This window comes from Coregonus lavaretus, assembly GCF_964263955.1.
Source record: "Coregonus lavaretus genome assembly, chromosome: 19".
NCBI lineage: Eukaryota > Metazoa > Chordata > Actinopteri > Salmoniformes > Salmonidae > Coregonus > Coregonus lavaretus.
In genome coordinates, this window is record NC_140006.1 from 3,009,681 (window position 1) to 3,028,410 (window position 18,730).

Genomic DNA, 18,730 nt, shown 5'->3' on the forward strand with positions numbered 1-18,730 from the left:
CCAGTCCCTGCCACTGAAAAACATCCCCACAGCATGATGCTGCCACCACCATGCTTCACTGTAAGGATGGTGTCAGGTTTCCTCCAGACATGACGCTTGGCATTCAAGCCAAAGAGTTCAATCTTGGTTTCATCAGACCAGATAATCTTGTTTCTCATGGTCTGAGAGACCTTTAGGTGCCTTTTGGCAAACTCCAAGCAGGCTGTCATGTGCCTTTTACTGAGGAGTGGCTTCTGTCTGGCCACTCTACCATAAAGGCCTGATTGGTGGAGTGCTGGAGAGATGGTTGTCCTTCTGGAAGGTTCTCCCATCTCCACAGAGGAACTCTGGAGCTCTGTCAGAGTGACCATCAGGTTGTTGGTCACCTCCCTGACCAAGGCCCTTCTCCCCCGATTGCTCAGTTTGGCCGAGTGCCCAGCTCTAGGAAGAGTCTTGATGGTTCCAAACTTCTTCCATTTAAGAATGATGGAAGCCACTATATTCTTGGGGACCTTCAATGCTGCAGAAATGTTTTGGAAGCCGTCCCCAGATCTGTGCCTCGACACAATCCTGTCTCGGGGCTCTACGGACAATTCCTTTGACATGGCTTGGTTTTTGCTCTGACATGCACTGTCAACTGTGGGACCTTATATAGACAGGTGTGTGCCTTCCCAAATCATGTCCAATCAATTGAATTTACCACAGGTGGACTCCAATCAAGTTGTAGAAACATCTCAAGGATGATCAATGGAAATAGGATGCAGCTGAGCTCAATTTCAAGTCTCATAGCAAAGGGTCTGAAAACTTATGTAAATAAGGTATTTCTGTTTGTTTTTTAAAATACATTTTCAAACATTTGTAAAAACCAGTTTTGACTGTCATTATGGGGTATTGTGTGTAGATTGATGAGAAAGAAAAAAAATTCACTCAATTTTAGAATAAGGCTGTAACGTAACAAAATGTGGAAAAAGTCAATGGGTTTGAATACTTTCCGAATAGACTGTATGCATGCGCGAGTGTGTGTGTGTGTGTGACCCACCAGAGGTGCAGCAGCAGCATGTTGTAGAGCTTGTCCTCGCTGAGTGTTCTGGGGACAGTGATGAGGAAGGGCTGGCCAAACAGAGGAGTGGAGGTGTGGTTGTACCCTGACTGCTTGTACTTTTCTCTAAGGTGGACTGGGATCACCACATGGTCTGTGTCCTCCAGCCGGTTCACTGCCACCTCAAAGCTGTACAACAAGGAGAGATGTATTTTTCCCCCCATTAATTTAACCTTTATTTACCTTGGCAAGTCAGTTAAGAACCACCCTCTGCAGGCTCGGCAACAACCAGATGTATCCAGTTTTCAGGGGAAATGGAAAGAGCCTGTGGACGTTAACAAGGCGACACTCCATCTTAATTCCTCTTCCACTTTTACTGGATTGGTTCAACAGTGCAGAAGAGAATCTGTGCTGTTTTTTTTCTTTCTCGTCAGGACCAGAAAGAAAGAAAATCCGCTCAGACGCCTGCTACGTTAAGTTAGTTATTAAGAACAAATGCCACCTCAAAGCTACAGAACTACAGTGGCTTGCGAAAGTATTCACCCCCCTTGGCATTTTTCCTATTTTGTTGCCTTACAACCTGGAATTAAAATGGATTTTTTGGGGGTTTGTATCATTTGATTTACACAACATGCCTACCACTTTGAAGATGCAAAAACATTTTTTTGTGAAACAAACAAGAAATAAGACAAAAAAACAGAAACTTGAGCGTGCATAACTATTCACCCCACCAAAGTCAATACTTTGCAGAGCCACCTTTTGCAGTAATTACAGCTGCAAGTATCTTGTTGTATGTCTCTATAAGCTTGGCACATCTAACCACTGGGATTTTTGCCCATTCTTCAAGGCAAAACTGCTCCAGCTCCTTCAAGTTGGATGAGTTCCGCTGGTCTACAGCAATCTAAGTCATACCACAGATTCTCAATTGGTTTGAGGTCTGGGCTTTGACTAGGCCATTCATTCCAAGACATTTACATGTTTCCCCTTAAACCACTCAAGTGTTGCTTTAGCAGTATGCTTAGGGTCATTGTCCTGCTGGAAGGTGAACCTCCGTCCCAGTCTCAGATCTCTGGAAAACTGAAACAGGTTTCCCTCAAGAATTTCCCTGTATTTAGCGCCACCCATCATTCCTTCAATTCTGACCAGTTTCCCAGTCCCTGCTGATGAAAAACATCCCCACAGCATGATGCTGCCACCACCATGCTTCACTGTGGGGATGGTGTTCTCGGGGTGTTGTGTTTGCGGCAGACATAGCGTTTTCCTTGATGGCCAAAAAGCTCAATTTTTGTCTCATCTGACCAGAATACCTTCTTCCATATGTTTGGGGAGTCTCCCACATGCCTTTTGGCGAACACCAAACGTGTTTGCTTATTTTTTTCTTTAAGCAATGGCTTTTTTCTGGCCACTCTTCCATAAAGCCCAGCTCTGTAGAGTGTACAGTTTAAAGTGGTCCTATGGACAGATACTCCAATCTCCGCTGTGGAGCATTGTAGCTCCTTCAGGGTTATCTTTGGTCTCTTTGTTGCCCCTCTAATTAATGCCGTCCTTGCCTGGTCCGTGAGTTTTGATGGGTGGCCCTCTCTTGGCAGGTTTGTTGTGGTGCCATATTCTTTCAATGTTTTAATAATGGATTTAATGGTGCTCCGTGGGATGTTCAAAGTTTCTGATATTTTTTTATAACACAACCCTGATCTGTACTTCTCCACAACTTTGTCCCTGACCTGTTTGGAGAGCTCCTTGGTCTTCATGGTGACGCTTGCTTGGTGGTGTTGCAGACTCTGGGGCCTTTCAGAACAGGTGTCTATATACTGAGATCATGTGACAATTAGATTGCACACAGGTGGACTTTATTTAACTAATTATGTGACTTCTGAAGGTAATTGGTTGCACCAGATCTTGTTTAGGGGCTTCATAGCAAAGGGGGTGAATAAATATGCACGCACCACTTTTCTGTTATGAATTTTTTTGAATTTTTTGAAACAAGTAATTTTTTTCATTTCACTTCACCAATTTGGACTATTTTGTGTATGTCCATTAAATCCATTTAAATTACAGGTTGTAATGCAACAAAATAGGAAAAACGCCAAGGGGATTAATACTTTTGCAAGGCACTGTATAGGGTAGGGTGAATGTGTTGCAGATTTCTGCATCTTTTGTAAGTTAAAGGTCGTATTCATTCGGGCATACCGTAGCAAAATGTTTTGCAAGGGAAAACTGAGTGTTTCCTATTGGACAGGTTCAGGTAGTCCCTCCCAGAATAGTCTGCATCTGACACTCACACATAGATGTCGTCCCTCTCCATGATGCTGCTGAGGTTCTCATTGGTGGCAAAGATCCGATGGAACCGATGGTTGTAGATATCTGTTACAATCATCTGAATTTGGAAAGAAAATATAAACATCTTAAGTACACATACAGTGCATTCAGAAAGTATTCAGACCCCCTGACTTTTTCCACTTTGTTACGTTATAGCCATATTCTAAAATGGATTCAATTGCTTTTTTTCCCTCATCAATGTACACACAATACCCCATAATGACAAAGCAAAACCAGGTTTATAGAATATTTTGCTAATGTATAAATAAATAAAAATAGAAAAATGACATTTACATAAGTATTCAGACCCTTTACTCAGTACTTTGTTAAGCACCTTTGGCAGCGATTACAGCCTCGAGTCTTCTTGGGTATGATGCTACTAGCTTGGCAAACCTGTATTTGTGGAGTTTCTCCCATTCTTCTCTGCAGATCCTCTTAAGCTCTGTCAGGTTGGATGGGGAGCGTCGCTGCACAGCTATTTTCAGGTCTCTGCAGAGATGTTCGATTGGGTTCAAGTCCGGGCTCTGGCTGGGCCATTCAAGGACATTCAGAGACTTGTCCCGAAGCCACTCCTGCGTTGTCTTGGCTGTGTGCTTAGGGTCGTTGTCCTGTTGGAAGGTGAACCTTTGCCCCAGTCTGAGGTCCTGAGCGTTCTGGAGCAGGGTTTTATCAAGGATCTCTCTGTACTTTGCTCCGTTCATCTTTCCCTCGATCTTGACTAGTTTCCCAGTCCCTGCCGCTGAAAAACATCCCCACAGCATGATCCCCACACCACCATGCTTCACCGTAGGGATGGTGCCAGGTTTTATCCAGAAGTGATGCTTGGCATTCAGGCCAAAGAGTTCAATCTTGGTTTCATTAGACCAGAGAATCTTGTTTCTCATGGTCTGAGAGACCTTTAGGTGCCCAGCTCTAGGATGAGTCTTAGTGGTTCCAAACTTCTTCCATTTAAGAATGATGGAGGCCACTGTGTTCTTGGGGACCTTCAATGCTGCAGAAATGTTTTGGTACCCTTCTCCAGATCTGTGCCTCGACACAATCGTGTCTCGGAGCTCTACGGACAATTCCTTCGACCTCACGGCTTGGTTTTTGCTCTGACATGATCAATGGAAACAGGATGCACCTGAGCTCAATTTAATTTAATCCATTTTAGAATAAGGCTGTAACGTAACAAAATCTGGAAAAGGGGAAGGGGTCTGAATACTTTCCGAATGCACTGTACGCCATTCCAGAGCGTACATTTTCATTTAGCCTCTATTTAACCAGGTATAAAATCCCTTGAGGTTAAAAACCTATTTTTCGAGGGAGAACTGATTTAGTTAAGAGCAGGACAGACGTGTGTGTGTGTCTTACCTTCTCAGCAGGGACATCAGATAGAGTGGAGAGCGAGGTACAGAGGTCTGATATGTAGCCCACCTTGGGCACAGTCAGTTTATACTGAAACACAGAGAAAGACAAACGCCCATTAAGCTGGGGTCCTAAGACTACCTCATAACTTCATCCGCAGGAACAACATTTCCCCAAGCCCCATGAAGAATGAATAGCTGCAGATTCATTAAATATACACCATGCTTTCAGAAGGTATTGATAAAAAGGACCTCCCTGCAGATTCCATCTGGCCCTATTCAGAGCATAAACTGATTACAAAATACTCAAATCCACTTTAGAGGATATCCATTCAAAAGCAGAGAATATTGTGGGTGACCACAATATGTGAAGGATGACTCATTTCTAGGTAAGCGGTAACAGCTCAGTACCTGTGTGGGTTTGGCCAGGGGGTCCAGACTGACCTTGGTCATATACACTAGATACAAAACAGAAGCAAACAAGGCAAAACGGGGAGGTGCTATCCAATAAGAAACACGTTTTTGTTTTCAGTTGCAAAAGCTTTTGCTACGGTGTGCACTAATGAATACAACCCAGATACTGTAGTTACCTGTGTGGGTTTGGCCAGGGGGTCCAACCTGACCAGGTAGACCTCCAGGGTGCGCTCCTTTTTCATGGGCAGCGGCAGGGTCAGGTAGCAGAAGGGGTCAAATGTGACGGAGACCTTGGCACAGACGGGGCACACCAGGGTGGACTTGAAGAGTCCGTGGAAGATGTCCACGACGATGGAGTCATTCCTCTTGATGTGGTTCTCCCATGCCTCCTCGGCCACCACCTACAGACACACAGAGGGGAGGGAAGATAGTGAGGAACCATTTTTGAAACAGAGTGAGTGGGCAACAATGGAGTGTCTGGAGGTACATTACTATGACACTGTTTATTCCCACTACTGGTTTTGCTCTTCTCCTCAGCCACTACCTAGTTACACAGAGGGGAAGGGAAAGACTCAAACTATTTAGATACGGGGTGAAGGGACACATGGAGCGTGTGGTGGTACAACTATTCCCACACCTCCTCGGCAAACACCTACAGTAGTCACACAGAGGGGAGGGATATGGCTGAGAAACCATTTTGACATAAACCAAGGGAACACTATGGAGTGGTACACTGTTTATATTCATTGTTTATACTCTAGAAACATGCCTACAGTCATACTGATATGATGTTTTTATGGTATAATGATGTCATGTCATAGTGTTGTGAGGACAGAGGAAGAGTTAAGAGATGAGTGGTTTGGGGCCATGAAGTCTACATTCCATTATGTCAAGGTAGATTAGTGATGTTTAGGATAGCATGAGTGATGTTTAGGATACTGACTTGGGGTAAAAAGTGATGAACATCAAAGACAGGGAGTGCCCATGGAGACTTGCCAGATGTATGTGAAAGGAAGGAGAACCAAAGGCTATATAAGATAGAGAGTCTTCTTTGTCTACTTAGTTCAGCTGACGAAGGGCAAAGCCAAAATGTATGCACGCATGACTAAGTCGCTTTGGATAAAAGCGTCTGCTAAATGGCATATTATTATTATTATGTCCGTTTGTTAGATGAACCCACGAGCTCGTGATTCAATAAATACTTGGTATGAAATCTCCACAGAATGTCTAAGTATATCCTTGCATCCTTGATTCTTTGATACCTGAGAAACTCATCATAACATATTGGTGTCTAAATGAACAGGATGCAGTTCACAGCTCAACTAACAGGTAAGCAGACTTTCATTTTTTGAATTATGTCAAAATCTGCTTATCTGTGGTAAGGCTTAGCTGTAACGGACCTTTAAAATTCTATATTTTTAAAGGGGGACGATGAGTGGTATTGAATTATGTAAAGGGATGTAAGGAGGAATATATCATTTGACTATTACATGGTGCTATGATTCAAATTAGAGTGTGGTCGAAGTAAGGAGTAAATGCAACAGAATAGTGAGATAAGGCGCAGGGCACCTTTAATATGATTAAAAATATTATATTATAAAGAGATTAGGCGCAGAGCACCTTTAAAATGATTTAAAACATTATATTATAAAGAGAGTGGATGATTCCATGGATGGGCTCAGGTAAACCCTTGATGTTAAAGACATCATAAAGAGAATGGGCGGAAGACACCCTTAATGTATGGTACATTATAAAGTAGTGGGTTTTTAGTCCCGTAGTGTGAAAGACATTACAAAAGAGAGAAATAGGTTATGGACCTTTGATGTGGTAAATCGTCATAAACAGAAGGGAGAATAAATCCCTGTGTAATACTCAAAACGACCAGGAGATGGAGCCAATGACATAGCACCAAAATTTGACATTTAAAGGCGAACTACATTTTAAAAACATTATCAGAAGTGGATTTGATGCAAGTATTTAAATGACTAACATTGAATGTTACTAACATTGCATGGGTGATAATGAATATCCTCAGGAGAGTATTTATAAGGGGTAAATAGAGCTTGATGTTATTGTAGAGAGTAGTGGAAAGTCTGTTTTCTGGGACAGGAACGGCAGTGTCCATGGAAATTACAGTTTGTTTTTTTGGTTCCGCTGAGAGAATGAAGGAGAGGATGATTTGGGTTGAATGAGGATTGTTAAACTAACTGAAGGATTATTTGATGTGAGTATCTAGAAGTTTCTGACGTTCTATAAGGAGTTGTGACGATTTGGAAATGGTAATGACAAAATCATAATTAGAGTGCCATGTCTGTATTATATTTTTTCACCCAGACGTAGACGTGCGTCGTGGCTGAAGAAAGTAATTAATATGGGTTTTCTAAGTTTATACCGTTGTTGGATCATGTGATAGTGGAATAAACTGACCATAAGTAATGTTGTTTTAGACAAAGCAAATAGGGGGTTCAATGTAAATAATTATCATGGTAGAGCTAACGTAGTAAAGTGAGGGAACTTCATTTTGTATCAGAGGGTAAGATGAGAAATCATTGTAATGGCGCTATTGGTGGAAATCTATTTATCATTTCAAGGCATGGAGTAACAATCTGCATTTATGAGTGTACATTCTACTGCTGATGTGTTGATTGAATGGGTACGACGGAGTATTTGGTTTGGTGATGTTGAATGGATGATTTGTATGGAGGACTAAAAGTGCCACAATTAAATAAATAAATACACCATTAAATAATTACTTAAATGTGTCATTAATTAATTAAATGTGTCATTAAGTAATTCAAATTAGAATTAAATACATAAATGTGTAATTAAATGTATCATTAATTAATTCAAATACCGATTCATTTTATGTAAAATACATATATAATTATTTCACTATTTACATTTACATTTCATGATCCTGCATTGCAGTGATTCATGAATTACTTAAAACTGTCAAACTGACCCATCAAAGTCAGTGGGCGGGGCTAACGCGAATCTAGTCTGATCCATTGCTTTGGTCTGAAGTAGAGTAGGCCAACCTGGATAGAGACAATGGAGGATCTCCGTGAACTTTCCAGGGAGTTGGTTAGAGACATTTTAAACTTAGCAGAGGATGTAGAAGCAGGACCTGCTGACATTATCCGGAATTGATTTGTCTTGGCTTGATGCAGAGGGTAACCAATCAGGCGTTAGGTTCCGCCTACCAACTTTTGATGGGTCAGTTTGACAGTTTTAAGTAATTCAGGAAGCACTCCAACGCAGGACCATGAAATGTAAATGTAAATAGTGAAATTATTATATATGTATTTTACATAAAATGAATCGGTATTTGAATTAATTAATGATACATTTAATAACACATTTATGTATTTAATTCTAATTTTAATTAATTAATGACACATTTCAGTAATTATTTAATGGTGTATTTATTTATTTAATTGTGGCACTTTTAGTCCTCCATAGATTTGAAGCGTGTGTGGTTTAAATAGCAGGACACTTGTGGCTCGTTTGGTGGATAATGGTGCTTGCAACGCCAGGGTTGCGTGTTCGATTCCCAAGGGGGCCTAGTATAAGTATAAAAATGTAGGAGCTCACTAATTGTGGGTCGCTCGGGATAGGAGCTTCAGCTAAATGAGTCAAATGTATAAAATGTTAACGAGTATGGAGAGAAGAGTGCGTGGTAGTATTTTTTGGGGGGCATTGATTAAGGTTTTATTAGATTAAACGAGTGAAAGTGGTGAAATATGTCTATAAATAAATTGGATAGTGATAAATGGATGATTTCAATATATGATGGTAAACTACAGCAAGTGTTTGGTGTTACTTGTAGCATACTTAGAAAGGATAGTTGAATAGATCTCATTCATTCTGATAATGGCGGAGTGATGGTTTCATTGCGTGGCTATGATTTTAGTTGATTACAAGAGAAATAGGATATAGTTTACGACGCATGGAGAAGTGAATGTCTTATATCGTAATAGATAAACTGAACCAAACATGACGTTACTACGGCAATTTAGGATGGTTAATGTTGTTAAGTTCGTTTTTAAACCCTATGATAGAGGTAAATGCAGAACGCTGTTTGAAGAATTTCAATTTTTGTCTGCGGGTGTTAACCATTGGAGCTTGCTGAAACGTGAGAGCGCTGTAAGGGACATTATGGGTTACGTTAGGTGTACAAGGATCGCGTATTTTGTAGGAAGTCGTTGGGGGTTGAATGTTTGGTGAAATGGCTAGCTAGTTAGCGGTGAGAGCTAGGGCAAGGTTTTCATTAAGTGACGTCACTTGCTCTATGAACTGGAAGTAGTTGCTTTGCTAGTATCGCGGATTGGGTAACGGTGCTTTGAGGGTGAATGTTGTTGATGTGTGCAGAGGGTCCCTGGTTCGAACCCAGTAAGGGACAGAAAGCAAATCTTTTACATTGATGCTATTGACATGAATTACTGGTTTCATTGATAACATTATAGGAAAGATGTTGTCCTACCAATCCATGTCGGATAGGATAACATAGTAATTAAAATTGCATATCGGTGAATGGATCTTTTATTGGTTTTGACTATAACTTTAAATTAATTTGTCATCTGATGAGGTACCGTTATGAGGAAAATTAGCGGTAGAGTATGATAGATATTGTAGAGGGTTTAAAAAGTAAGTAAGTTAATCGGGTGATGAGACAGGTTGACTTGATGTTGAATGGGATTGTTTAATTTAAGTAATTATTTATATTTAGGAAAATGAGAATATGTTTAGGTAGTATTGCTTTGTGGAGACGATTTACTAATGAAGAACATGTCTAGATAGTTCAATAAGAAACGATATTTGATAATTGATCATTAGTATTATGACATTATATCATTTGTTTAAACAGCGGTGAATTATGAAGATGGTTCATTACTTCTGATAACGATAGGTTGTTTATAGTACGTTGAACGATGGGAGATAGTTGTTGCTGTTGGCCTGATGGATTAAGTAGACATCTTTTTGTGGGTTTTGGATTATGAAACAATAGGTTTATATTTTTAAAAACATCAATACAACAGTTTGCGATGATTAAATTACTAAAAAGGGGTTATAGGTTTATAGTGGAAGGTGTAGTTAACTTAATGAAACGTGTTATTATCTAGTGTCTTCTAAGTGGGAGTTTTTTTCCAGGATTGATGGAAGTCTCCTATAATATTATGTTAGGGGTAAAGTAGGACACAACGTATCAAACCATTTTTAATCGATGCCGGGGATAAGATATCTAGTCTTACTTAAGTGGAGTACGTGATTGTATTGGATAATGTATGGAATTTTACATTTAGAGGGAAGTTAGGAACAATAAAAAGGGGAAACTGATATTTCCTAAGTTGTTGATCTGTAGTAAACGATAATGGTTTATTTCATATGGGATCACAAAGAGCAGAGTTAAGGGTTCAGTAATCATGGTGAGATTTAAAGAGGATATGATCTGAAGGGTAATCAATTCAACATAATCATTGTAAACTCAGAGGAATTTTGAGTGGTTTAAATTTTTTGAGAGGTTTTATATAATCTTTTTATGGAGTAGTTATGAGGAGTGACATTGATACAAATGATTATTGATGAGATAGGACTGGGGATATATGTATAATGTTTTGTGTGTAATTACTATCTTTGGATTGTTTATTATATGTTAACAACATGTATACTTTCTCTTCCAGGAACATGGGGATTTCTTTATATCTCATTGGGATGTTAAAAAAGTATGTAGGCTAGGTGGAGCTAGTTAGTCTAATTAAGTAGTTTTATTTTTAGGTTGTCATAGGGAGCTACCAAATTATATAAGGCCTGGCCATGTTTGTTTTACAAATGGGTTTTTCAAATAAACACAACACACCTAGTATGATGTTTATAAAGGGTTGTTATTTTGAGTGTTAGGAGTTTCAACAGGTCAAAGGTGATACGTCTTAAAGGAGCACACACAATGACTTTTATGGAGTTTTTATTTTTATTTTTGACTGAGTTTTGGGTATACATGATTTCTTATGAGAGTAAATGTCATTAGGATTTTATGTACACTTGGGGTACATAACATTTATTAGATGTTTTGAATGGTGGTAATGATTAGTATACTATCAATTCGTTGAATGATTTCAATGACCTCTGAACTCTGTTCTGACTTGCTGGTGTGATCTGATCATCCACACTAGTAATCCTAGAAACAAGGGCTGAGGAATTTAAGATAGTTCATTTTATTGAGTTGAGGGTAATTTATTAAAACTGACTATTGTGTAGTGGTTTATAATTTGATTTTGATATATATGATTTGGGCTAGATAATAACAAGGGAGAGAGAGAGCTATCCTGAATGAGGAGTACCTGTTGATAGTTAAATATACTAATCGTGGATTACTTTACGGGATAGAAGTAAATTGAGGTATTATCAAAGGTTGTCTTTTTAATTTCATTTTTTTAGGCTTTAGTAAACAATGTTGGTGTTTTGTTTTTGAAAGCATGAATCACGTTGTGACTCATGTGTTCAAAAAAGGGGGTAGTATTGATGGTATGAGGATTTATTGGTATATTTGCATATCATAGTAAGAATTTGAGCTGTAGTAAGTCATGTGTTATGGGTTAGATTAAATGTTTTAGGGGAAAATGTATTTGTGGTATAAGGCAGAATTTAGAGGAAGCCTTTCTATGACATTAGTGACTATAACAAGCTGCAATAATGTGCACTTCCTAATCTAAAAGGATGATCAGGAATGATAAGAAGAAAGGTTGAAGTAGCATGCTGTGTCTCAACTAACAATGTTATGAATACTTTTTTTTCGAAAAGGTGAAGGCTTTTCTGACAGACCTACCAGGAGAATCTGGACATTTTCTGCAATTTGGAGACTATGTGGTGTTAAAGGATTAATGAAGTCATTGATGGACAACACCCAAGTGGGAAGGTTAGTAATAGGTGTTGATGGCTACCTTGATGGAGGGGCAAGTAAGAGAGAGAGATTCCTAGATCTATATGTAACATTGTAGGACTTTTCTAACACAAAGGAGGAAGATGGCACTGCTTCGGCGGAGCATTGTTTTGTTTTGTTTGTGTGTTTGTGGAAGCAATGAATATTGGTACGCTGATAGAAGGACACAACAACAGAGAGATGGTGATAAATGGAGAAGGACTCTGCATGATCATAGAACTAGGGAAGGAAGAAGGTTCATGCATCATCACACAGTCTACACAAAGGAGGTATGGATAGAGGGGAGATTGAACAGGTATCATGTCAACCAATGCTACAGAAGGCTAAAATGAAATTGACGATTAGAGATGAGGATACTGTTGATGACAATTATCAGGTGATGGAGGACGATGTCAGATGAAGGATAATGATGAGATGTGGGTTATGGCTGATTACCTCAGTGGAGGAACAGAGCTATTGACCTCCAATAATTTCAAGATTTACAGATTTTCAGGAATCAACTGGTTGTCATTCCATTCGGTTATATGTATTTAAAGGGTTTATATAATAGAAATTGGGAAGTATATTAGGAATTAGTATTAGGAATAATTGTTAAAGCATAATAATTTGTCATATGGTAAATGTTTATAGGGATTTATTGGTTTAGAAATTAAATCAATTAAATTGTTGTGTTTTTTGTCTTCTAGTGAGGTAAATACAGATGGTATCTTAATGCATAATAAGGGATAATTTGGCATAGAATGGTGTGAACCTATAAATAAGTAAAAGTAACAAACTATGAACCGGCTGAAGATGAATATCAGAGGCGTTGAAGACGTTTTTGTAAAATACCACTTTTACATGCAACTGGTCTATAACAACAAATCGAAGATATCAAAGGATTTTCTCATGTTTTTATATCGAAGGAGTGGGAAAGGAGTCCACCATTGAGTGAGAATGGAGAAAGATCTGTTCAAATGCAACATTTCTCATGTTGCTGGTATAATGGTTGACAAATGGACATTGAAGTTGTGGAGTTGGTGGTAAATCGAATTAGACATTGTAATTGTGACATTGTAATGGGCAAGTCATTTTGAAATATGAAGCTGTTTGAAGAACAACATGAAGAGACGCCAGAAGATTTAAGTGCCGGGTGGAATAAAGGGGTTGCTTGTTGATAATAAAATTTGAATTATCTAAATTTGATAATTTGGGTATATACACTGCTAAATTGATAGTATTAGGAATACATTGAGATAATGATCTGTATTTATTTTCTGGAGGAGGAGAGTCATAATTGAAGTATGAATGTTTATAATGTATGATAATATAAGTATACATTCTGGAAGTTTTAATATGGAAGTTAAGGTGAGGATTGTGAATGAAATCATGAAGATGTTGATTAATTGGGTTAAAGTATTAACATATTAGTAATGATATAGATTTGAAGTATTGGGTGATATTGATATGGATGTTTAGAGTGGTAAATATCTAGGTTGATTAGCAAGTACTTAATTGGGTACCATCATGGGGTTATGATATTTTCATATGATATGAATTTGATTGAATTATTAAAGCAGGAATAGTTGAGAGATGTAATGATTTAACAGGGAGTGATAATAGAGTGTTATAATGTGTATGTCATATTAGGAGAACAAAGTCGGAGTTGAATATTGTTTATTTTAACAATCATGGGTTTTTAAGAATTGGGTCTGAGATGTTAATTATTAGAATGGGTAATTGATAATCACATGGCATTGGATGATATTATATTAAGATTAGGATGATATGGTAATTTGAATGCTGTTGAAGTTTTTTTTCAAATGTTTTTTTAGTGGTAATTCCATAGGAACATGGATGGCAAGCATTCTAGGTCCTCTAGTGGTCATAGTAATTATTGTAGCCATAGTTATGGGGTGTTGTTTTAAACTTTTTAGAGGATTGATTTTAAGATATGTACAAATGATCTTTAACATGCCAGTTATTACAGTTAGAGATGTATCAGTTGATGTTAATGCAAGGAGGGAGAGGAATGATTCTTCTTCTATGTAGTTTTATTCCAGTTCAGATTCCATTGATAATGTTGATTGAGGACAAGGAATGTTAAATTGGAATTGTATGCCATAGAATTGAGGGTTACAGGAAGAAGACGAATATCAGTGGATCAGATAGCGCCCCAAGTGACCAGGAAAAGCTTGGGGTTCCTCTGACTGCGCGAGGAGGAAGAAGACGGATGTTTTTGTTATTTTTATAGTCATGTGTATAGATTATAATATTCATGTGACTTAGTAATGAGTATGTATAATTGTTGTGTATTGTTTATGTTTATATGGTAACAATTTATTTCTATGTATGTTTTTTTTTGATTGCGTGTATCAGAAAAATAGGTTATTTTAAAAGGGGGGATAATAATCTGTGGGATTTTTCCTTATATATATAAAAAAATTGGGTTTTGACTACATTGATTATTAGCATGAATATATTACCTACTGGTAATTATGTGTTTATCTTTTACTCAGACTGAGTTTATAGAGGTTTGAGATCGCATAAGATAGATGACTGAGAATTTATACCTTTGTTGATTAAATATATGGAGAATCAAGTTGGATTCAGGTATGAAAGGTGGAAGGAATCAATTCTCAATTAGCATAGTTTAGGATCTAGTCAGAGATGTGTGTACTACTGATGGGAGAATATTGTATTTTATATTAAGTTATATGTGAATTGTTGGGGTTAAGTCATGTCACTAACCACAACAACAACACTGTCACACTGTAGCTCAATTGGTAGAGCACGGCGCTTGTAACGCCAGGGTAGTGGGTTCGATCCCCGGGACCACCCATGCAAAAATGTATGCACACATGACTGTAAGTCGCTTTGGATAAAAGCGTCTGCTAAATGGCATATTATTTTTATTATTATTAAAAAAAAGAGTGGATTGATATGATGTTTTTATGGTATAATGATGTCATGTCATAGTGTTGTGAGGACAGAGGAAAGAGTTAAGAGATGAGTGGTTTGGGGCCATGAAGTCTACATTCCATTATGTCAAGGTAGATTAGTGATGTTTAGGATAGCATGAGTGATGTTTAGGATACTGACTTGGGGTAAAAAGTGATGAACATCAAAGACAGGGAGTGCCCATGGAGACTTGCCAGATGTACAGTGGGGGAAAAAGTATTTAGTCAGCCACCAATTGTGCAAGTTCTCCCACTTAAAAAGATGAGAGGCCTGTAATTTTCATCATAGGTACACGTCAACTATGACAGACAAAATGAGGGAAAAAAATCCAGAAAATCACATTGTAGGATTTTTTAATGAATTTATTTGCAAATTATGGAGGAAAATAAGTATTTGGTCAATAACAAAAGTTTCTCAATACTTTGTTATATACCCTTTGTTGGCAATGACACAGGTCAAACGTTTTCTGTAAGTCTTCACAAGATTTTCACACACTGTTGCTGGTATTTTGGCCCATTCCTCCATGCAGATCTCCTCTAGAGCAGTGACGTTTTGGGGCTGTCGCTGGGCAACACGGACTTTCAACTCCCTCCAAAGATTTTCTATGGGGTTGAGATCTGGAGACTGGCTAGGCCACTCCAGGACCTTGAAATGCTTCTTACAAAGCCACTCCTTCGTTGCCCGGGCGGTGTGTTTGGGATCATTGTCATGCTGAAAGACCCAGCCACGTTTCATCTTCAATGCCCTTGCTGATGGAAGGAGGTTTTCACTCAAAATCTCACGATACATGGCCCCATTCATTTTTTCCTTTACACGGATCAGTCGTCCTGGTCCCTTTGCAGAAAAACAGCCCCAAAGCATGATGTTTCCACCCCCAAAGCATGATGTTTCCACCCCCATGCTTCACAGTCGGTATGGTGTTCTTTGGATGCAACTCGGCATTCTTTGTCCTCCAAACACGACGAGTTTAGTTTTTACCAAAAAGTTATATTTTGGTTTCATCTGACCATATGACATTCTCCCAATCCTCTTCTGGATCATCCAAATGCACTCTAGCAAACTTCAGACGGGCCTTGACATGTACTGGCTTAAGCAGGGGGACACGTCTGGCACTGCAGGATTTGAGTCCCTGGCGGCGTAGTGTGTTACTGATGGTAGGCTTTGTTACTTTGGTCCCAGCTCTCTGCAGGTCATTCACTAGGTCCCCCCGTGTGGTTCTGGGATTTTTGCTCACCGTTCTTGTGATCATTTTGACCCCACGGGGTGAGATCTTGCGTGGAGCCCCAGATCGAGGGAGATTATCAGTGGTCTTGTATGTCTTCCATTTCCTAATAATTGCTCCCACAGTTGATTTCTTCAAACCAAGCTGCTTACCTATTGCAGATTCAGTCTTCCCAGCCTGGTGCAGGTCTACAATTTTGTTTCTGGTGTCCTTTGACAGCTCTTTGGTCTTGGCCATAGTGGAGTTTGGAGTGTGACTGTTTGAGGTTGTGGACAGGTGTCTTTTATACTGATAACAAGTTCAAACAGGTGCCATTAATACAGGTAACGAGTGGAGGACAGCGGAGCCTCTTAAAGAAGAAGTTATAGGTCTGTGAGAGCCAGAAATCTTGCTTGTTTGTAGGTGACCAAATACTTATTTTCCACCATCATTTGCAAATAAATTCATTAAAAATCCTACAATGTGATTTTCTGGATTTTTTTCCTCATTTTGTCTGTCATAGTTGACGTGTACCTATGATAAAAATTACAGGCCTCTCATCTTTTTAAGTGGGAGAACTTGCACAATTGGTGGCTGACTAAATACTTTTTTCCCCCACTGTATGTGAAAGGAAGGAGAACCAAAGGCTATATAAGATAGAGAGTCTTCTTTGTCTACTTAGTTCAGCTGACGAAGGGCAAAGCCATGTCCGTTTGTTAGATGAACCCACGAGCTCGTGATTCAATAAATACTTGGTATGAAATCTCCACAGAATATCTAAGTATATCCTTGCATCTTTGATTCTTTGATACCTGAGAAACTCATCATAACACATACAGAAGGGAAGCAAAGCAATCAGAAACATAGCTGAGACAGACTTTATAAGCTACAATAATGGAGGTCTCAGGGCTATGAGAAACCATTTCAACACAGACTAAAATGACACAGTGGAGTGACTGGAGGTAGGAACACTGTTTGTTCCCACTGCGACTGGTTCTCCTCCAGAAACACATTAGCTACAGAGTCGATATGATGAGGTTATAGAGTTTGCGCAAGATCTGGCATATTTCCTGCCATTCAATTGGTAATTTCAATTAATGATATACCCATTGATTCTTGAATATAAATGCCTCATTGGGATGAAACACAAAACTCAAGATTGTGGCTTCAAAGATAAAGATTTCCATTTAAACAATCAACAACAACTGAATGAGTGTTGAGTGCCAGAGAGAGCGCAAAGACTACTTGGGAGTACAGAGAACATTTTGCCCAGCTGAGTACTGTAGCTATGGTGCAATGTATTTGTTGTGTATGGTCCCTGACAAATAGTAAAACGAATTAAACTAAACCAATAAAATAAAGAGTGACAGTAAGCTAGCAGTAACAGACCTTGTCAGGCCTGCCCTCGGCGTCTTTGAGCAGGATGTATGGTTTCTTCCTGATACGGTTCAGGTCCTCGTGTAGACCGTCCAACAGGAAGGCCAGCAACTCATGAGAGTCCTGCTGCTGGTAGCCTGAGAACTGGGGGGCGAAGCGACCCACCTGGGTCTGGAGGGAGGGGAGAACAGACATACACAAAAAAGGTTCAGCAACAGATATATAGGAAATTCCAAATTGACACCTCACCCCTAGGGAACTTGAATGAGAGGAATCAAAATAGCACAGATTCCACCAACATGTAGCCTGTCAGTTAGCAAAGTAGTACTATTGCCATATTTCTTACATGTGTGATCCTTTCAGATCTACTCAAGAGCAGTCGTGTAGTCGAGGGTAAACGCACATAAACACCGTTTACGCACCATTTCTATTTTGCGCAAACGTTTACCCACCTATTGCGGAAAACCGCATTGAAAGTATAGGGAGCATTACTTTATTCACCACGAACGAAAATCAGTGTTTACCCACCCATTTTTTTCTACCACTACATCACTGCTCAAGAGTCTCGGTTGTTGTGGCTTGTGGGTCAATTTGGGATCGGGCACATCATAGCTGCATTTCAATCCGATTTCGATCAGACAAGGAATCAAGGCAGAAGTGAGGGAACAACTTTCAGCCCATGTGAATTTCAGCAGGTAGGTATGGGTACAGTACATGGTTGGGGTCAATTCCATTTCAATTCAGAATGTAAACCAAATTCCAATTACACATTTTCCCAATTGGAAAGCATTGAAGATAATTGGAATTTCAGTGTACCTTCTGAATGGCCTGGAATGGAAATGGACTTGACACCAACCCTGGTACCGTAAATTACCTTGAAAGGCCGTGGTGTGACGTAGCTGTACTTCCCAGACCATGACTGCTTGGTGATATCAGCGTAGGCCTTGGCGATCTCCCCTTTCATTCCCAGAGGGTTGTCCTCGTTCAACTCATCGTTGTACTTGTCTTTCAGGAAATACTCGGTGAGAGGAGGTACATTACTTAAACACTGCAGAAAAACAATGAGAAAGAAAAATATAAATATATAAAAATGATTAAAGTTGGGAAAATAAGTAAAATATGCAAGAGACAGGGAATGAGAAAATCCAAATAAAAAATCCAACAGTCAAAGGAATCACCTA

The 18,730-nt window shown here is 39.1% G+C and overlaps 1 protein-coding gene across 1 annotated transcript in view; it reads right to left on the bottom strand.

The window, feature by feature from the left end:
• The window catches only part of LOC311146596 (ubiquitin carboxyl-terminal hydrolase 15-like), a 46,259-nt gene that overhangs the window by 5,663 nt on the left and 21,866 nt on the right, over positions 1-18,730 (bottom strand). The window contains exons 8-13 of the mRNA XM_084183119.1: positions 18,424-18,597; positions 17,562-17,720; positions 5,271-5,495; positions 4,688-4,771; positions 3,298-3,392; positions 1,019-1,207 (exon numbers count right to left, since the gene is read on the bottom strand). Coding sequence (XP_084039245.1) covers positions 1,019-1,207; positions 3,298-3,392; positions 4,688-4,771; positions 5,271-5,495; positions 17,562-17,720; positions 18,424-18,597 — 926 coding nt within the window. The remainder of the gene's footprint in view (positions 1-1,018; positions 1,208-3,297; positions 3,393-4,687; positions 4,772-5,270; positions 5,496-17,561; positions 17,721-18,423; positions 18,598-18,730) is intronic.